At 39.7% G+C, this 22,585-nt stretch overlaps 1 protein-coding gene across 4 annotated transcripts in view; it reads left to right on the forward strand.

Moving 5' to 3' along the window:
• Positions 1 to 22,585, forward strand: part of LOC129243624 (sestrin homolog) — a 73,502-nt gene that overhangs the window by 47,600 nt on the left and 3,317 nt on the right. For all 4 annotated transcript variants that reach the window (XM_054880777.1, XM_054880778.1, XM_054880779.1 and 1 more), the window contains exons 4-8: positions 18,125 to 18,307; positions 18,397 to 18,823; positions 18,894 to 19,209; positions 19,285 to 19,468; positions 21,707 to 21,817. In XM_054880777.1, coding sequence (XP_054736752.1) covers positions 18,125 to 18,307; positions 18,397 to 18,823; positions 18,894 to 19,209; positions 19,285 to 19,468; positions 21,707 to 21,817 — 1,221 coding nt within the window. The remainder of the gene's footprint in view (positions 1 to 18,124; positions 18,308 to 18,396; positions 18,824 to 18,893; positions 19,210 to 19,284; positions 19,469 to 21,706; positions 21,818 to 22,585) is intronic.

Below are 22,585 nucleotides of genomic sequence, written 5' to 3' on the forward strand. Positions count from 1 at the left end.
GCTATGCTAAATTATACTTTTGTATTTGCACGGTGCTAATACTTTATTTATTTGCAAATAACTAAGAACGGCAAAGAATCTCTGCCATAGACTTTAACCGGATGCGTTTCTTATTTCCAGATGCAAATATATTCTCTTCTTCCCCATGAGTTTTTTCACTTGTTGTTGCTTAGTTGCAGTTGTTGTTACCCACATCTTATCTTATATACATATAAGTACAGACATATTCATATATATAGAACTTTTTTTCTTTGTTTTTCATTACGAAAAGTTCATTGTGATTACGAAAAATATACGAGGTTTGTTCAAGAAGTATCGCAAATTTTGAATTTTCGCAGGTTACGTGCATTCGAATTTCGATTTTTTTGTGGCGATATGTTGGTACTCATATTTCTCACTCATGCCGACGAGTTCGGCCATTTTGAATGTTCAGTTAATTGTTGACAGCTGCTTTGCTTGCACGTGGCTCGGCTCATTTTCAATTTCTACCTATTCAAAAAGATGGATCAAAGACCTGTGTCAAATTTTGTGTTAAAAACGAAATTAAGTTTGCGGATGTTGAATGTATCATACGGAGAAGCTACGCTTATCGGTGGTGCAAAATGTTTTAAAAAGGCCGAGAAGATGTGAACGACGAAAAGCGTGCCGGACGACCGAGCACTTCACAACAGACGAAAAAATTGATGAAGTGAAGAAAATGAATGGTATTGGCCAATCGTCGAATCACCGTTAGAGAAGTTGCTAAGGACCTATACATATCGATTGGCTCATGCCATTCGATTTTTTTCAATGATTTGTGCATGAGATGGGTCGCCGCGAAATTCGTACCAAAAGCAGCATCGCATGAACATTGCTAATGAGATGTTGGACTCTGTCCGCGACGACCCAAATTTGCTGCAGAGGTTCATAACTGGTGACGAATCGTGGGTTTATGGTTATGACGTGGAAACCAAAGCTCAATGGAAGCTGCCGCACGAACCAAAACCGAAAAAAGCGCGCCAAGTTCGGTCGAATGTAAAAGTTTTGCTTACCGTTTTCTTTGATTGCAGGAGCGTTGTGCATCATGAGTTCTTGCCACAGGGTAAAACGGTTAATAAGGAATATTACCTGCAAGATATGCGCAATTTGCGCGAAGCAATCCGCCAGAAACGCCCGGATTTGTGGAAGAACAAAAATTGGCTCTTGCATCACGATAACACCCCTGCTCACATATCGCTGCTTATGCGCGACTTTTTGGACAAAAACAGCAAACACACTAATGATGTCACAGCCACCGTATTACCCAGATCTGGCCCCCTGTGACTTTTTCTTGTTCCCAAAAGCGAAAAAGTCAATGAAAGAGCCTAAGGACGCTACGCTACGATTGACGAGATAAAGACGGCATCGAAGGAGGAGCTGAACAAGATTAAAAAAAAATGATATTTTGAAGTGCTTCGAAGATTGGAAAAAACGTTGGCACAAGTGCATAATATCTCATGAGGATTACTTTGAAGGGGACACAATAGATATTAATGAATAAATAAATAATTTTTGAAAAAAAAAAACACGAAATTCGCGATATTTTTTTAACAAACCTCGTATTTGCGGCGTCTACCATCCAATGCCCTAATTTCCTTCTTCATATATATGGGCATACATACATACATATATGCAGACGTGTATATATACAAACAAACACATGTGTTGTTGTATTGTTTTGTTGTAGCTGCACTTATTCGAATTTTATAAATAGAAACATGTGATAATTTAGAAATCAAAATTAAAAGTAGCTGCGACTCTGCAGCTGCGGTGCACTAGTCCACACACACACACACACACATACACAAATACGCAATGTTCGCCGCTTCCTCTTTAATGGTTATTGCCCTCACTCTTTCATGCTACACATAATAAATACAACATTAGCGTATTTTTTATTTTGTTTTGTTTTTGTTGTGGTTGTTATATTTTGTATTATATTTTGTTTTCAGTAAGAAGTGTAAGTTAGCGCATTCGTTGTTGTTGTTATAGTTTTTACAGCTCATGTTGCTTGATTGTAAGCATGAAACATCTGCGCGATCTAGCGGTCAACGGCAAACCATCGAATGGCTAATGCAATAAACAACAACAACTGCTTAGAGTCAAGCCGAATAGTCACTCGCATAGGCAACGAAAATAGCTAAAGAAAAAAAGTGCCAAGAAGTAAATAAAAACAATCACTTGGCAGCGGTAGCAACAACAACGTGTGCATCTCAGCTATTTGGCATGTCAGCCACAGTGTCAAGATGTGTGAGTAAGCCAAGCCACTTGGTTGTTTGGCACTTTTTCTTACTCACAGCCAGCACCGAAAGAAATAAATTTGGCACAGAAAGCAGAGCAAATCAACAACATTCATTTTTTTCATTTTTGTTTTCATTTATTTCACTGCTTCTTTGTAAGAATGCAGATTTTTGTCGGATGAGACAGCTTGGCTTCAATCGAGGCTGCTGCTGCTGTAATACACACACACATGTGTGCTTATGTATGTAAGCGCATTTTGTTGTTGCTACGATGTTGATGATTTGTGGTCGACATAACGTTGAATTGTAGAATTTTCTAGTCATGAAATGCAAATGTAAATTAGTGTGAGTGAAAGAAATTCTATGATTTGATAACTCATTTATTATATATTACTTGGCAAATAATGCGTCACAAATATCATCAGCTATAAATAGCGCACTTTTAAAGCATTTTGCACTACAGTGCGTATGAGTGACCACAAACACTTTGCGTGTGTACACTGCGCCACTCAGCCGTTCACCACAAGCTTTCACTTTTTCTGAGCAAGCCCGCCCTAAGTACGGTGATTAAAAGGGGAATGGCTGACGCTAATTCATCGCCTCCACCCAACCACCACCCACTCACTACCAATGCTCATTATTTATCTTAACCATAACATTTCTTTATTTGCCATAACTTACCCGCCTATTTATACACACATTTTTTTTTGTGTTCCCACTTATTGCCTTGGCGAACAAAGAACAAAGAAATTCATTTACAGCTCAATGCAATATTTGCCAATAAACGTGCGGAAAAATAAATAAAAAATAAAATAATATATGTTAAGAGAATTTCTGTTAAATATTTGCTTATTTGTCCGCTTTATTAACACTGCGATGCTACAGTTACAAAAAATAAACCAACACAAAGAATGTACATTGACTGTGCCATATCGCTAGATTAGAGTGAAAAATTGCTATGTTCAGTTTTTCAAATTTTAGGAAGGAAAAAATAAAAATCTTTCAAGGTAATTTTATTCACTTGCATCGATTTTGCAACGTCAGTAATACAAAAGTGCGCGTATTCGAATCTAAAATAACAACAAATGAGTCGATTAATGAAAAAATTTTTGTATACAGTAACTGGCCATTGAATTATGACCGATGATAAAAATTACATATTTATGGCTTTGAGAGCGAATAAAAAGCAAACGGTTTTAAAGCATTTAAAAAAGTTTACATATTTGTTTTCGTGGCTCCTCCCCTTGCTGTTAAGATGGCCGCAATTCGTTGAGGCATACTGGCTGGGCACTATGTTATCTTCATCTTAAGATTTTGGTCATTATACCACACATCTTCGATGTTTTCCTTAAGCTGTTTTATTATGGTATTACTCCGCTGGTATACTGCCGATTTGAAGTATGCCCAGCAATTTTCGATGGGTTAGGGTTCGGTGAACTGCCAAGCCATGACCATTATTTCCATTGAATTCAGACAATTCATACTCATCCTGGATGTGTTACATGGAGCTCCATCTTGCATAAAGGCGTATTCGTCTCTCGTACACTTCAGGGTTTCTAAATATGGCAGCAAAACGTTTTCCAGTACGTCCACGTACTGGACAGAGCGTATTGTTCCCTCAACAAAATGTAGCGGACCTGGTCCCTCTGAGGTTATACAGCCCCAAACAATAACACTGGGGAGGAGAAGGGGGGGTTTGACCCTTGGAAGCACACAATCTTCAGAATATCGTTCACCGCACTTCTGCGAATAAAATTTGCTGTTTTTGTGACCGCTTCCAATCGGCATTCATCGATGAAGATGATCTGTAAGAAGAAAAACAAAACCACAAAAAAGTGTGAATATTCACATCTTCTTACTGCTATTTGACAAAGGAAAACATTTTTTTAAACTTACTTTTTTCCAATATTCCGCAACGAAATCTCTGTGAAATTGTGCCTAAAGCTGCCGCCGATTTCGCATACACGGTGTCAGTTTTGGCTTTTTTGCTGGTCGTCTGCAAAAAAATCTATTTTCGTATAAGCGTCGACGTAACGTTCTTTCCGAAATATTTACTCCAGATTCCTGAACCTCTCTTAAAATTTTCGACTTGAAGCATTTCTGTTCCAAAGAACTGTTTGGACGATTTTGCGATCCTGCCTGGTTGAGGGGATGCGTTCTCGGCGACAATTTTGGCGATTGTTTGAAGTTACCGCTAAAACGTTGTTGGTATTTTTCCACATTTTGGCAACATTACCTACAGTCGCCTTGGATATTCCAACGGTTCTTGCTATGTTTGCACAGCTCAGGTTCTTGGCTTTCAAAAGAACTGCAATTTGTTGCTTTTGTCCCGATGTCAAATCCGACTTTTGGCCCATTTTCTAAAAAAACTGGTTAAATTAAAAAAAAAGAATAATCCACGTGACAATTCAAAAGATATGTATATTTTGTACTTACTGTTGTTATATTTAAGATATACAAGGTGGCGCAAAAGTAACCTTGCGATGTTTTTTGGCTGTAATTTAAAAAAAAAAATGAAAAACTTTGATTCTTCTTGTGGATTATTTTTATTTGGTCTTTTAATTTTTTTTTACATCAAGTCGAGAATATGATGTCATGTAAATGGCTGCCGCCACAGTTGATTGCCATTTGAGCCCTTTTTATGGCATTTTCCATCACTTTGGCCAAAACTTCCGGCGATAGGTCCTCACATTCTTGACGGATATTGTCTTTAAGAGCTGCAAGAGTCTGAGGCTTGTTGACATAAACCCGCGACTTCAAAAAGCCCCACAAAAAGAAGTCTGGAGCGGTCAAATCAGGCGATATTGCTGGCCAGTGCAAATCGCCAAAACGGGAGATTAGGCGCCCGGGAAATGCATCCTTCAGCATATCGGTTGTAGCACGTGCAATGTGTGCCGTTGCACCGTCCTGTTGGAACCACATATTTTCCAATCCCAATTCATCAAGTTGCGGCAAAAAGAACTCGTTGATCATTGCTCTGTAGCGCTCACCATTCATAGTAACCATTTGCCCCGCGACGTCTTCGAAGAAAAAAGGTCCGATGACTCCTCCAGCGAAAACAGCACACCATACAGTGACTTTGAGCGAGTGTAATGGCTCTTCGTGGGTTACACGCGGATTTTCAGTGCCCTAGAAGCGTAAATTTTGCTTATTTACATACCCGCTAAGATGGAAATGGGCCTCATCACTCGTGATTATTTTTGATGAAAAATCATCTTCCTCTTGGTGGTGATTAAGGATGGCTAGAGCGTATGTTAGACGCGATTGGCGGTCAGCAGCTAACAGCTGATGCACCGTCTGGACTTTGTACGGAAACATCTTCAAATCTTGTACCAAAATTCACTGTAAAGACCGTCGACTGATACCCATTTGCGTGGCACGTCGTCTGGTCGATGTCGACGGCGCTTCCATGACATCCTCGGCTACAGCAGCAATATTCTCTGCAGAATGGCTACTCCGGGGTCTGCCACACCTGGCAGCATCTCGTGTTGTGCCAGTCTCTTCGAGGCGAGCGGCTAAACGTCGCAGTGTTTCACCAGTAGGCGTTGGACGGCGAGGAAATCTGCGACAAAATTCACGTTGTGCCAAAGTCACCGACCGATTATTGGTCAAATAAATAGTCGTAGTCAGCAATATTCCGCGTTCTGGAGCAGTGTAGCGTGTATTTCGCATGTATTTACTACACAAATGTCAAAACAGAACTGACATTAGAGGCCAATCGCAAAATTTATAGCATTTTCTGATAGGAGGATTACTTTAGTGCCACCTGTTATGGATATTCACTATTCAATTCTTTTACTTTTCAGACGATCTCAATTAGTTTTTTTATGCTCCTCACACAAGATCGAATTAAACTGATCCTTTTCTCATCGTAGCAAGCCAATTGACGGGAAATTCTTAAGAACATCTATGAACAGGTTAAAAACCCCTTAATACACTTTTTTATTTGGAAAAGCCCAAATTAGATTGAAAATCTTACCTGATATTTGAAGTTGTCAGAAAAAATGCCTTCGGTCATAATTGAATGGCCAGGCACTGTACATTTTTTTCCGTTCGAATACCACGAATTCGTAATCCGCTGAAACTTCCTCTTCATTCACAAAGAAAGCATACTTTTCATACTGAGCTTGGCCTGAGAGTTTCCTCATACTGAAGAAGTCAAATGAGTTTGCAGCTGATCAGCGTGAGCGCAACATGTAGAGTGGAATGCTGCCATGCATTCTCACATCGCAACTCCACCATCGTCTGAGTTTGACTGCACCAACAAGATTTTGTTTCTCAAGAACAGTGCCTTATTTGCGCGAAACAATTTGACGGCCTCTTATCCCAAAAATACAAAATTTACTTTCGTCCGAAAAAATTACTTGTTTTCAAATCCTTGGCGGCTTATTTATATAATTAATAGTAAATTCAAAAAATAAACGTCTTTCTTCGATTGACTCTACAACAATATCCAGCTTTATGTAAAACTTTTTTAGCAGTTTCCACACAAATACCTTTTTTAAATGTTTGGCTTAGGTTTAGGTTTAGGTTAAATGGCTGCCCTTGCGAGGGGCCCAGAAAAATTAAAATTTGACCGTTGTGATACCATACAGGGGGAGGGGAGGGGAACAGGAAAGGGGGAGGAACCAGACACAATTCAGGGCTTGGATTACGTTTGTGTTAGCTGCTTCAAGCTGCTGATGAATTTCACCAGATTTGTGATTTTTAAGGCCGCAATATCCGCTGGTGTAGAGCTGGTGAGAGCTCAGATGCTTAAACCTTGGCCCGACGAGAGCAGGGCAGCTGAGAAGAAGGTGTTGAGTTGATTCCACCTCGTCCTCTAAACAGCTTCTGCAGAAAGGGCACGACGCAATGTCAAGCCTCACCCCATGGAGACCTAATGGGCAGTGTCCGGTGAGGATACCTACCAAATTCGATAGCTGTGGCTTTGTTAGCCTTAGAAGTTTCCTCGAGCGCCTCTCCGATCTACCCGTAGCCAGAAGGACCTCGCGCCTTTGCACGTTTGCGCACTAGCACAACGCTCGCTGAGTTGACGCGAGGCCCATATTTTCAAAAGCAGACCACAGGTTCTTAAGGGAACTATAATCCTCTCATATTGCAATGATGCCATCTCAAGGGTGCCCTGTCTGGCCAACTCATCGGCCCAGCAGTTTCCCCTCTATGCTGCTGTGACCGGAAACCCAAATGAGACTAATATCGAAGTATTCCGATGCAATCGAGAGGGAAGTCAGGCATTCCCCGACTAATTTCGAATGCACAAACAGCAAGCCCAAAACTCTAATTGCCGCTTGGCTGTCGGAGTAGATATTTACCTCCTTTACTATAATCACAGAAGCGAACATCCAATCCACAGCTTCCTTAATTGCAGCTACTTCTGCTTGGAAAACACTGCAGTGGTCCGGAAGCCGAAATTTGAGCTTGATGAGAAGCTCCTTGCAGAATACTACCCCACTAACTCTTCCGTCCAACTTCCAGCACATTTTTCTGAGTGCACTGCTCTCAAAGAAACCAGAAACCGTCTTCTCAAACACAATTGGATTGAACTCCTCAAGATTCCCAATGAAGTGTCAATCAACAACTTTATCAAAGCTGTGAAAGCAACAATCTAAAATTAGTATAAAAAAAAGTATATGCATTACATTCATATAAGAAGAGCTGATAGCCCTGGCAGCTAATGCTCATTAGTAAATTTTTAGCAAGCTAATTTAGTTAATTTGGTTAATAAATTATAATAATATATACATACATATATGCATATCCCCAACCCCCTAATAGTATAGAATATTTATTTCAAACTATCATTTTTAATGAATTATTAATTAAATCATATTTGTACATTCATTTCAATTAATAATTCAGCAAAAATTTCAATTTTTCTGCTATCCGTATTTTTATGGCCATCACTGTATGTAGATATGTATGTGTTTAGTAACAGTAATGTGAATCGTCAAAAGAAACATAAGACTTCATTAGATTGTAAATGTTAATGAGCTCCGGGCATGCTCATGTTGTTATTGCGTAGCCACTAGAATTATGACTGCTCTTGTTGTTCGCATTTTTATGGTTGCATTTTAATGAGCAACTTGGCAACAAATCATATTTCCATGAATATGTAGATATGTAAATACAGGTGCATAAGTAGGTGCACATACAGATACGAAAACTAAATTAGAAGTACAAAATATGAAAAACATTAAAATATGTAAAGCTATGGGTAGCTTACTATCACTACATACGGCAACAACATCCATGATGTAGCGCAAGAGCAACATCAAAAACATCACCACCAACAACAGCCGACACAGCAGCAAATTTTGCCCATTCAAATTTTGCCCATTCAAATTTTGCCCTTAATTTCAGGCCACAATAATGATTTTATCAATATAAAAATGAACACGGAATTGTGTGCCTTTGTATTGTGTTACTCGTATTTTAAGTGCTTCTGGACATTTGTAATAAAATATTTCGAAAGTAACGCCTAAATGTGAGTAGTGAATAATTGCTAGATGGTACCTTTTTTCTATGTAATCCTTGGCATTTGTCAAGTAGCCAGTTGTAAAATTTTACAACTTAAAAATTATTGAAACATACCTTCTACTCAAATATGAACGAGACGGTATCAGTAAAACGGTCCGCGGATGACATATGGCAAAAATACATTTTTTGTTTTTTGGTAGGACTGTTATAAGCTTACATGGCAAATTTCAGCGTGATATGTCACACAGTTTGTTTTCTGTGCTACTGTAAACAAGTCAAGCTCTAGTGTGTTCTTCGAATTTAACGATGGAAATTCAAGTTGAACAAAGAATTTGTTTGAAATTTTGTTATTCCAACAAAATTTCGGCTTCACACGCCTTAAAAATGTTGCAGACAACCTATGGGGACTCTGCTCTATCGCGTGCACGTGTTTTCCAGTGGTACAAATCGTTCAAAGAGGGCCGTACATCAACCCAAAAAACCACGCCAAAGTCGCTCAAAAATTAAGGTTATGCTGACAGTTTTTTTCGATTACGAAAGTGTTGTGCACTCGGAGTTCCTTCCGCAAGGCCGATCGGTTAACGCTGAATATTATTTAGACGTTTTAAAGCGTTTGCGCGAGAACATTCGTCTTAAAAGGAAGGAATTGTGGGACAACAAGTCATGGTTCTTGCATCACGATAATGCACCAGCTCATACATCCCGTCTTGTTCGCGATTATTTGAACAAAAATAATGTTAATATCGTTCCGCAAGCATCCTATTCGCCTGATATGGCTCCATGTGACTTTTTCCTGTTTCCCAAGCTCTAGTTGCCGCTCCGTGGAAAACATTTTGAGACAATTGAAGTCATAAAAGAGAATTCGAAGAACACACTCGAGCTTGACTTGTTTACAGAAGCACAGAAAACAAACTATGTGACATATCACGCTGAAATTTGCCATGTAAGCTTATAACAGTCCTACCAAAAAACAAAAAATGTATTTTTGCCATAAGTCATCCGCGGACCGTTTTATTGATACCGTCTCGTTCATATTTAAGTAGAAGGTATTTAGAAAATGATCGATCTTTAAAAACATCATATCGCACATTCGTGTGGTGCGTTTTGTTTTTTTTTTTGTTTTTTTGGATGCAAATAATCGTCCGAATTAGTCGTCAATTCAATTCAAAAAATTTCAAGAAACTTAAAAAGGACTCTCTCTCTCTCTCTCTTATCTACACAGTCTGTGGTGGACCATAGCTTCATCAACAATCCTCCTCCAATTCAGTCTCTCTCTTGCCTCATTTGTTCAACTACGAACGTTTATTGCTTTTAATCTACTTCTACATCATCAAGCCATCTCTTTCTTGGTCGGCCACTCTTTCTTCCTCCAATTGGACTTAAAAACGACTGGCAGACCAAAAACTGCACGTTCTGTTGAGAATCTTGCTGCTTTAGCACAAAGGGTTGTTTAACAATCTCCAACAACCATATCGCGACGTTCTCAATAATTAGCCATTCGTGAATTGACTGGTTGGTGCATTTTACAAAAGGATTCGCATTGACAGCCCTAAAAACTCCAATTAACATAAGAATTTTCACAACGCAGAAATTTCGTGAATTGGTTCTTTGAACAAGGGCAAACTTATCTTTAGTGATGAAGCTCATTTTGCACTGCATGAAAACTGAAAGAATCTAAAATCGACATGTTTTATTTTAAAACAATATCTAGGCGCATCTGTTGAAAGACCCTTTATATGGATATAAAATCAAAAACCATAAATCAAACCAATAAAAGTTAACTTTACACAAATTGAGGCAAAATGTAGTGGGTACATACACAAAAAGGGTGATAAATTTAGAGTTAGCGGAATTTAAATTGAAATAAAACAAGGTAAATTCAAATTGATTGGGTAATTTTTATTGTTTTTGTGTAGAACCATTCATGGCATTTATTTTTTCAAGATAAACCCATTCAAATGTTGGTCGCAACTGCACCGTAATCCGGCCATCCGTAAACATCAATTTTGAATGACTCGCGACTCGCTGGAGGAGTTCGGTCAATTTCTCGTGAATAACTTTAGTAAATTTGGCTTCCAATGTCTCAATCGTAGGTGATTTACCCACAAAGCATTTGGACTTTACATACCCCACAAGTAGAAGTCCAAAGGTGGCAAAGAAGTCTTGGTGGTCAATCCACTGGTTCGAGACGAGAGATAAATTGCTCATCGAAACGACAACGCAGTAAACCCATTGTATCACGGCTTCGGACTGCTGTTCAAAAAATTGTGCTTATTAAGGTAGCCATTAACCAAAAAATGGGCTTCATCGCTAAACCAAAAAAGTTGGTCTGAGTGCGCCATGAATGAACACTTTTCATAGAGTGTCGATTTTCGTAATACCATTTTACGACTTGTAAACGCTGTTAAGTGTAAATCTTTTCATGATAAAATGTCATAGAATACTGAAAAAAATTATTTTTTTAGTTTGACCGTAGTCATGCGTAATCTGTCAAAAAACCCTGGTGGAAAAAGTACCTCCAATCTGATCACCCTTTATATACTTAATTGAATATTTTTGTGCTCGAATCCTTTGGTGTTTTTTGCAGAAGTTATAAGTATTTTTAGAATTAAACATCATTCAAATTGAATTTCATCTCCTTCAAAATTCATATAAAAGCACTAATAATTACACCAGGCTAAATTTTTTTGTTTACCTTTACACACTAAGCACGATTCTTGGGTCCAGTAGTGTCTATCACGTCAAGGTTTTGAGAAAGTCGAGTTGAACGTGTTTTGGGTAGGTGGGTAGGTGAAATGGTTGAAGTGACAGTCTGGAACTTTTTATTTAAAGTAGCGCTAAAGCACCGTTTTGATACCATTATGAGATGTCCAACAGGCAGATATCTACAGTCAGCCAGAGCTGTAATGTAATAGAGAAGAAATATGGAATTTAGGTTGGCACACTGCCCCTGGCTGTCTAAGAAAGAAGACCCAGGACATTTTACATTTACAGGGAAAGTGCTCAACAGTCTCCTTCTCTGAAAGATCCCCACAGTTTCTCCAATGGGGGTTAAATGGTAAACCTAGCTCTTCCGCATGTGTGCCCATCGTCCAATGACCGGTAAACACAGCTATGGGCCTGGAAATTGAATCGCGAGAAGTCCAAAGGACTTTCTGAGTCCTCCGTCTCTTGTACTGATGCAAAGGGTTTTCGAAATAGCTTATGAAGAAATGGAGCTCCTTCTTGTTTGCGCTTTCTCCGGTGCCGGGGTAGGAGGTCTCTGAGGTCAATTCAATCCCCTTCCTGGTAAGCTCATCAGCATTTTCATTTCCCCACAACCAAGAGATTTGATATCCTCTTTACAGGAGTTTACTAGTTTCGTTCTGCACCATGGCGTCGTCAGACCCTTGATAGCGGCTTGACTATCGGAGAAAATGTTAATATCTCCCTCGCTCCCGCGTTTCCTAAACATTTTGCATGCACTAGCAGTATTCGGCAGTTTAAAGGAGATAGATAAATTGGCTGATTTAGAGAAACCTCCTGTTTTGGGTATTTTTACTACAATTTTTCTCAAAAACCTGACGAAAAACCAAAGCTTTGCACTCAATGGTTTTTACCTCGGATCAAAAATCTTATTTGTAGTCACTTTTGAATTCAGAAATGGTGATCAGCGGTCCACCATAAAAAAAGAAGAGGAGCATTGGACCTGAGAATTTCCACATAAAGTCTGTTAGTGCGGTCTCTGTAGGAGACTCTTTGTGGTGTGGCTATTAAAAAAATGCAACTGTGATTGTAAATAAAATTTTATATTGGTTTCATACACATTTACCTATTATCACCTTCAATGTGCACCCCTCCGCTAATCCTTCAACATTGAATAAGAACCTGTTTTTGTTCGAAACAGTGGGGAATCGTATTCTGCTAGCTCATGCAAGGCACATGCCGCTTTCTCTTTCACACGTTCAATGCGACTATTCAAATGTTCCGCAAAGATTCGCCATTGTTTTTTACATAGAGCTGTTGAACTGCGGAATACAGCACACATTTAAATTATAAGGATAATATTTTCCTATCTCAATTTACCATAAAAATTTGCAATTATGCATCAGGGTGAAAGCTTTGACTCGCTGCCAACCTTGCAATTAAATTGATTTTTCAAATTTTGTCGTTCAGTGTAATTTTCAAATTTTCGTAACCGCACCCTGTACAAAACGTCGCATGAGTGAATGAGTCATCGTTGTTTTCCACCTAATTTTCTAGCGATGTGTAACGCACTTATGTGCGTGAACTCTCGTTTTTGCTTGCATTCTTTGCACTTATTGTGATTTGCACGCTTACGCAGTGATTGGCAGCCCAGCCGGCATACGGCTTGTGTGTCGTTTCCACGCTGCTACACACCCAGCCAACCGAGCAGCCAACCTGGCAGCCGCACTAAATCGCATCTGTTGGCTCGCCAACGCATCTGTACAGCTGTGCAATTGCATTAGAATTTATTTGTAGGAAAATTTTCTTAGTTCTCTTCTCTTTGCAATATTTTTTTTCCACGAAAAACGCACAACACAAATTTTTATTTAATTTTTTTAAATGTTTTTTTTTTGCCTGATGGCAGAAGTTTACAGCAAATTAGCCCAAATAATCGACGGTATGCAATAAATCAGAGCCGTAATTGTAAAAGTTTATATTCTTTCTTTTTGGCTGAATTTTGTGTTTTCTATTTTTGTGATACTTAAGATTTTTTCATGTTTGCACAGCTCATCTGTTGTTCTCAAAATGTAATTTACTCATGTCTGTGAAGTTATTTTTTGGCAATTTATGTAAGTGCAATGAAAAATTTATTGCCGACACGTAATGCAATGGCTATTTGGGTTTCTAGGAAGGCAACATGAAATTATGTGAAAAGCTTTTTTACATACAAAAAATCGCCGTTGCTGAAAGTGCATTTTGTGAAATGTTGTACGTTCGACTGGCAGTCGCTCGATAAGTCACAGGATATGCTATATATATACCTATGTGTACAAGTACTTACACTAAAATTTACGGGGCTGATAGATTGCATTGAGCTGGATATTGCAGCAAATGAACGATTCCTAGCGTGCTTTAAAACTGACCACCATAGCCTATGATCTGAAAGTACCAGGAATGTTTAAATAAAACTAAACAGAGTTAAAGTTCAAGCAAATTTATTTTATCTTATTCAAAATATGGCCCGTCTGAAGCAACACACATGTGCAAACGTTTAGTCCAGTCAGAGGGAGCTTTCGACAACGCTAATTACAAATCCATGGAAACAGAACTCGAGAAAAGAGGTGCAAACCCAATATTAACACATTGGATAAGCCAAATACTTAACCTGAGGATTATTAAAGCCTCGTTAGGCCAAGCTGAACTTAATGTCACAACAGTAAAGGGATGTCCGCAAGGAGGAGTTCTTTCTCCACTGTTATGGTCCCTACTAGTTGATGACTTGGTGCAGCTCCTAAGCAATAAGGGATTTATAACCATTGGTTATGCAGATGACATATCTATAATCTATCTATCTATCTATTATAATAAAAGGCAACCATGAAAGGACACTAACAGACTTAATGCAAAACGCCTTGAATGCAACATGGGAATGGTGTAAAAAGGAGGGGCTGTCGATCAACCCTAACAAAACCACAATAATTCCCTTCACAAGAAAAAGAAAGTTAGAGTTTCCTACATTGAAAATAAATGAAACAGTGATAGAACTAAAGGAAGAGGTCAAGTATCTAGGTTTAACCTTAGATAAAAAATTCACTTGGGAATCATATATAAATAATATAACAAAAAAAGCTTCGAAATCCTTGTGGACAACCAAACAATTACTAGGGAGATCCTGGGGCCTCAGCCCTAGTATGGCCCTCTGGATATACACCCAAATGGTTAGACCAATCATACTGTATGGGGCACTAGTATGGTGGAGCAAATCTATCCAACAAACAGCGATAACCAAACTGGGAAAAGTACAAAGGCTTGCTTGCCTATGCATCACAGGGGCTATGAGAACTACCCCAACAGCTGGCATGGAAGCACTCCTTAATCTCCCACCACTTCATATTGCAATCCAAGAGAAAGCAGCTATGCAAGCACTCATGCTGCACATGAAAGAAATCGGTCACCTAAGTATCCTAAATAAAATCAAAAACACCATAAGCATGGCTCAAGTCTCAGACCACATTGACCCAACCCTCTGTTTCACAAAAGGATACACAGTTACCTTTCCTGAGAGGATCGAGTGGAAAATAAACCCAAAATGGATGAATGATGATTCACAAAAATGGTACACTGATGGATCAAAAACACCTTATGGTGTAGGAGCACGAGTAGTGGGGCCCAGAATCCACAAATCATTCACTCTCACCAGGGACACCACCATCTTCCAAGCGGAACTATACGCAATAATGGAAGCAGCAAACATCATGCAACGTAGAAACCACAAGAGAGTAAAGATCAAAATACTCTCGGACAGCCAATCAGTTCTAAAAGCTTTAGATAGCTATACCTACAACTCAAAAACCCTCTTAGAATGCCACAAGACACTCAATAACCTGGCATCCAAAAACAATGTCTCATTAATTTGGGTACCAGGACATGAGGGATATGACGGCAACGAAAAGGCAGACTTTCAAGCCAAAAAAGGGGCAGATGTAAACTTCATCGGACCTAGTCCCATGTTCGGATTCAACAAAAACAGCCTAAAACAAAAAGTAAAATACTCGGCCAAAACTCTATTAAATCAGCATTGAAACAACGTAGAGTAGACACTCCAAAAGGTTCCTAAGTTTCAACGCTAAAAGAGCTAACACGGCCCTCACGTTAAACAAAAAGAGCATTCGCACTCTCACAGGCGCCCTCACGGGTCACTTCACCTGCAACAAACACTTACATAAATTAGGCATAACTAACACCAGCACCTGCAGATTTTGCTGCGAAGATGAGGAGTCTAAAGAACAACTCATTATCGAATGTCCGGGGTTGACGTATAGAAGGAAAAGGTTTTTAAACAAGTTCATGCTTACAGATGAATACCTTCAATCACTCCCTCAGAAGGAGCTGGTACAATTCATAAACACACTTAATAGTCAATAGACAGCATAGGGTACACAATAGATCAATATGGTCGCAGTGCTAAAGGGCCCTACCTTAACCCTTTACTACCATTAACCATTAACCCAGTCCTCCAAGCACCCCTGGTAGGCCGACAAAAGGACGGCCTTCAGCTCCTTCGTCACATTCGCTTTGATCTCCTCCATTGGGAAACAAAAAGAAGTCAAACGGGGCCATGTCAGGTTGCACGATGGTATTTACTTGGTATTTGGTCAAATAATCCAGCACAATTTGGGCTCGGTGCGATGGCGCGTTATCATCATGCAAAATTCAAGAATTGTTTGCCCACATTTCCGGCCGGCCAGGTAGACACTAATGACCCGATTGCGCTAAAAAGTGAGAGATGTCCTTCCTACATAAGGAAAATATACATATATTCGGTGGCCCTAAGGCCCATTGCGATACCTGCATTTGATTTTCATCCCCCAACTAAGTTGCTTAAACCACTTATATCTAGAAGGTAACTTATCCCTCCAGTGAGACATTTTGCGAATTTCCCTGGTCTTCAAAGAAATAATCGCCAAGATATTCAGCACGGCTTTTTTGAAGTGCAGGGCATTCACAGAAGTTATTGTGAGGTACACCCATTATACTGGCTATGGCGCCGATAGCGCAGTGACCCGTTAAAACACCTATGAGGACGCTGGTAGTTGATCTGTTGAATCCAAGCAGACATTTTATCCTTTCAAGATTCAGCTTTGGCTAGAGTGCTTTTGAGACCCTGCAGTTAGTAGTCAGATACCACCTTCTATTGGTTTCCGCGATTACGCTCAAGTCAATCGCAATGTACACTTCGTTTAGAGGAATGCTCATGCTCTCTACCACTCGCTGAAGGCCAATCTCAGAGCCTTTCCTTGCACACTCAACGACTCTTTGAGGTCCCTCCACTCCAGAGTGGCCAGGAACCCAACAAAGTGTAGTGTCGTGTTGTTGGATAAGCGAGAGCAACCACCTGAATCCTTTAACATTACACTCGTCTATGTTTTAGTATGAACCATATTTGTATAGAAGTAGTGGTGAGTTTATAAATTGCAACGAGGTTTATATGAGAAGTCGTAGATATACGAATTAATGGTGGTTGTAATCGAGATATTGCCCTGCGATCTACAGATCTATTTTACCCTACTTTCTTCATAATATAACTGATCTATTCCAGTTTAATCTATAAGAAAAATAGCAAGAATTCTAAAACTAATTTCTTACCACTCAGAAAATTTTGCAAAGAGGGGAATAAATTCGTAACGTTTTTACCAAAGACTTTTATTTAAACTACAAACAATAAATATAACACTAGGTTTATCAATTATATATTCCCCGTTGCTCTTTTCGCCTCTCGACCAATTTGTTGATGCCGTTGCGTCAAAAATCGCCTGGTCTGGTGTCAAAGAAGTTGTTGAGCCAGTTTTTAAGGACCTCTTTATTAGAGAAGGTAACGCCCTTCATATGATTTGACGAGGGGCGGAAAAGATGGTAATCGGTAGATGCAAGAGCTGAAGAATACGGCGGATGCTGAAGAACCTCCCATTCGAGCTCTTAGAGTACGGATTTGACGACTTGTGCAACATGGGGCCTCGCGTTGTCGTGAAAGAGTATGGTCTTTCAGTCGAATCACCTCGATCAGGTCCTTACAGTCGAATCGCCTCATTTACGCAGTGTAGCTGGACAATGTGAAGCTCGTTGTTGATCGTGACATTCTTTTAGAGCATTTTCCAGTGCACCATATCCTCCCAGTCCCTCCAAACACATATCATAATATTCTTTGGATGAAGATCCGACTTTACTCTCGGCTTTCTTCGTATCTCCAAGAGCCACTTACTCCTTTCTTGATTTCATATTGATGTATAGGCCCCATTTCTCATCTCCCGTGACGATACGGTACAAAAAGCGCAATCTATGACCGCGTGTTGCTCGATGGCGGGCGAGATGCTGAGAAGCAATTTGAAGGCGACTTTCTTTGTGCTCGCGAGACACCCAGATTTTGCTGCATGACAACGCCAGGCCACACATTTCTAAACATTTAGAGGGACTGAATTAGGAGATCTTGCCCCACCCGGCTTATTCCCCAGACATTGCACCTTCGGACTATCATCTGTTCCGATCAATGCAGTCTGCCCTTATTAGAAAAGACGGAAATTTATTTCCATACCCAATATTTTTATATTTTTAAACATTTGTACGATAATAATTTAATTAACAAATAATTGCTTAGCAGCGCCAACAACAAAGACCATCGGTTTCACAATAACTAAACTCTTGCTTTTAATTTATTTTTCTAGGCTGCCGCTCGTCATCAGTGCCCCTACCTGGTGAAAATGTATGAAAAGAAGTTCATCAATCAGGGCGGCAAAGCCGAGTGGTTAAACGGCTTAGATTATATCCCATCTAAATTACGTGCCATTTATGATATAAATAAAATACTGGCCCATCGACCGTGGCTGCTGCGCAAAGAACACATTGAGGTATGTAAATGACGAAGTAGTGACCCTGACCTTACCAAGTGGCCCTGTACCAACTTCTATGCTATTGTCTTATTTCTACTTCCCAACAGGGCCTAACAAAAGGCAAGAACAGCTGGTCGCTATCCGAGGTGGTTCACGCAATGGTTCTGCTTTCACATTTCCATTCGCTTTCCTCATTCGTATTCTCCTGCGGTCTCACACAAAAACTGGATGGCCTGTCTAGTCCGAAGCTAAAGAACGCACCCGCAATATTACCAAGTGCCCAGCAAGTGCCGCTGCCAACGATGCAGCAAGCTTTGCCACAGCAACAACAACCACAAGCACCACCCCAACATCAACAACAACAACAAAAGACTGTCCTCAGTGAGATAACGATTAACAACAACATCAACGTAATAGATCATAATAGCCATCAGCTGTACAACAACAATGCGCCAACTGTTGGCGGCAATACATCCACGCCCACCGACATCACTATAAATGGTGCCAGCAGCAATGGCGTCACGAAACATAGTCGTAAGCATATGAAAGTAACGCAATAAAAATTTGTTTATTATATGAACTTTTTTTTTCGTACTATTTGCAGCCACCTCCGGCTCGCCGCAACCGAATGTGCCCGTGGAAGCGTTGGTGGAGCGCATGAAAGTGCTCTCACAGAAGCAAGATGAATGCAGTGAAGCAGAGCTGAGTAATCGCTTCAAGAGTGTTGAGATGCAAACCGCCGAATTGCCCGCCGCCGCACACGAAGCCGCCGCCAAAGTACCGCCGATCATCTCGCACTACATCGAAGATCCCAATTTTACCTATCAGGACTTTGCACGTCGTGGTGCCGAAAATATACCCTCCACCTTTCGCGTACAGGACTACTCGTGGGATGATCATGGCTACTCGCTGGTCAATGGGTAAGCTGATTGGTCGACTTGTAAGCCGATTTTACGCAGAAACTTGGAATGTATTTCTTTTTCTTGTGTTTGCAGCCTGTACAGCGATGTGGGCACTCTGTTGGACCAAAAGTTTCGTGCTGCCTACAATCTGACGTACTTCACCATGGGCGGCTACCGCAATGTGGATACGTCAAAGTTTCGTCGAGCCATTTGGAATTACATTCAATGCATCTATGGCATACGTCATGACGATTACGATTACGGTGAAGTGAATCAGGTAAATAAAAGCGTGCGTGTGTATGTGAACTTCTTTCCGTACTACAATGCAAATGCCACTTATTCGCTATTTATATGTGAGCAGTGGTGCTTGGTGGTATTGCGGTGCTAGAGAAATGGTCGAATAGTCCCTGCAGGAAAATCTACTAGCGCCGAGTTGTGGTGCTTCTTGTGAATTTAGCACTACGACTAGTTCGCCTTTCCACTATTTGCCTTATAAAACATTGGTTAGTTTTTTCTAGTTTAGTCTCTACTTCCTCTGGGATAAAATCTCCAATATTCCAATTGAACGAAATAATAGAAAAAGTGTTTTCTAATAGTGGTCGCCCCTCGGCAGGCAATGGCAAACCTGCCATGGAAAAAGCTTCTCATAAAAAACAATTTGCCGGAGTCGATGCCCACCCCACCGAACAGATGTGCGGTTAAATTTGTATCAGAGGGTAAACCTGTACCAATAGAGGAAGCGCCTTCTGGTCTATCCGATTCTCTTCATTCTGACTCCAACGTTCAATCCAACTACTTGGGCATCGAATCGGATGTGTACGAAAAATGTATACTTTTCATTACGATATTACAATACATACAACCTGGCGCTAAACTAATCATCCAATTTAGTTTTTTACTAACTTTGATATTAAATTCAAAAAAATGCTTTTGAAGGCCGGAAATCTTTATTTTGGCCTTTATTGCTTGTCTGTTTGTATAATGCAGCTGTCCAGTTCGCAAGTGTGATAGAGTCAAAAATCATTTGCAAAAATTATAAATCTTCCGATAGAGTAATTCATTTTGCGCCACTTGTATTTTCAGCTACAGATTACCGAAACGAGTCACTCATTTTTTCACTAGCTTTTTTAATTTGTTTGATGGAAGATCCCAATGTACTAAAAAACAAAACTGAGGAAAACACGCTTGGTACTTTTAAATGGCTTGCTCAATGTCTCCCTGCGCTCAGGGTTGTATCTTTAGAAGTATCACTAATCACTCTCTCAAACTTTTATGAAAGTATACGAATTTGAAATTTTATCGGCCACTGTACCCAAATGAGTTGGTGCATGGCTACCGTCCAGTATGGCTCGGGCTCGAAACCCACTGTGGCATGTGTCACCACGATCGTCCCTCTTCAAGCAATGGCGAAACCTACACGTGCATTTCTGCCAGTAAAAACTCCTCATAAAAAACATTTGCGATATGTGCGGGTGTTGCACAATTCCAAGCATCGAGTCAGGAATACCATTGTACTACACCCGGATAGATTACAGCGGAAGGAATAGAGAGATAGGATAGATACAGTACGGATAGTAAGATGGAAAAATTGGTTTGAGGTCACATTTCCACGAATATTTTGGATTTGGAAGAGTATGATTTTTATCTATACTCAGTGCATCGCACCCCAACAGCCTCAGTCTCGTTCTAGAAAATGCCGGACAACTACAGAGAAAATGCTCTGAAGTGTCTTCATTCTCACGGCAGTATAGCGATATTGGGTCGCCAATAATTCCCATGGGAGCGATATACCGACCTAGGCGTTGTGCCCTATGATTACACCTACCAGTACTCTCAGCTACTTCCGACTAAGTTTTAGGAGAAAGTTCGCCAATTTCCTGTATGGTTCTTTCACACAGCACTTGGCACTGAAACATATAAATATTTATACAGGGTGGACCATGTAAAATTTGCTTTTTAAATCGGCTATAAAAAAAACTAATCAATATTTTTTCAAACTTTTTTTTTTATTTTGAAGAGTGAACATTGTCATTTATGAATAAAAAATAATATCGTTCAAATGACTGCCACGACTGGCTTTGCAGTAGGCCATTCGATCAACCCAATTTTTAAGCACATTTTCGATTGTTTGGGCTCCAATTTCATGAATGGCAACTTCGATTTCGTGTTTTAAAGCATCAATCGTCTCTGGATGGTTTGCACAGCATTTGTCCTTAACGGCTCCCCACAAAAAATAGTCCAACGGGCTTAAATCACAGCACCGAGGCGGCCAATTGATATCGGAATTCAAAAAACGGTAGCCAAAAGTTCGAGTGTAACTTTGACAGTGTGACAAATTGCACCGTCCTGTTGAAATCAAATGTCGTCCATGTCATCTGTCATCATCACATTTGACATGTCATCTGTGTTACCATTCTCAAAAAAATAGTTGGTTTAAAAAGCAAACGCTATGTGGCCCACCCTGTACATAATGTACTTGAAGAATTTCATAAAATTCAATTTTTTATTTACGCAGTTATTGGATCGTCCATTGAAAATGTTCATAAAAACAGCCTGCTGCTTTCCAGAACGGATTACAACAAAGGACTACGACAGTATACTCGTCGAACTACAGGATAGTGAAAAGGTAAAGAAATTTAGTTTTTTTTATTTATTTATTTTTTTTAATAAAATAAAATTAACAAAAATTTACTTTTTCTGGCATAACATTTTTCATGGCCTATGAAGAAGCACAGGGTCTTTAAAGTTCGAGTTTCTTTTTGTTCCTGTTGTTTGTTTTCTTTTTTGACAGCTGTCACAGCTCCATGGCAATTCGTTTCGCATCGAATCAAAGCCACATTTTTGTGGCACGCCATTTTTTTTTTTTGCTTATTAAAAACTAAATTGTTCTTTTTTTGTTTTTTTTTTTTGCTTATTAAAAAGTAAATTGTTTTTTTATCATCGCTTAGCCACAACTATCACAGTTCCATGGAATTTTTTTGGACAAAAGTAAAGTAGAAAATCCACTATTTATCAAGTGTTTTTTTTTTAGCTGCTTGAGAACTATCGATATCGATGGCTATGCTTTAACAGCTGAGAATGGCAAACTGTGTCTGTTCATTTAGGTTTGACAAGTCAGTATGAATCATTTAACGCCAGAGCAATGCCTCCAAATTGTGTAAATTTACTTTGCAAAAAAAAAATCTGTTTGCGTAGTTCTTAGAGCGAAGGCATTGAAATGTTACAGGGTCCGGCACTCGAATTGTCACCAATTAAAAAGGTCATAAATTTAGTGTGAAAATTACTTTTATTCAATTCAAATCAAACAATGTGTGAAACTACTACAAAATTACGAATCAATTTACTTTTGCTCGATATGACCACCTCTTGCCTTGACTATGGCCTTGAGATGGTC

Source organism: Anastrepha obliqua, chromosome 4 (assembly GCF_027943255.1).
Source record: "Anastrepha obliqua isolate idAnaObli1 chromosome 4, idAnaObli1_1.0, whole genome shotgun sequence".
Classification (NCBI taxonomy): domain Eukaryota; kingdom Metazoa; phylum Arthropoda; class Insecta; order Diptera; family Tephritidae; genus Anastrepha; species Anastrepha obliqua.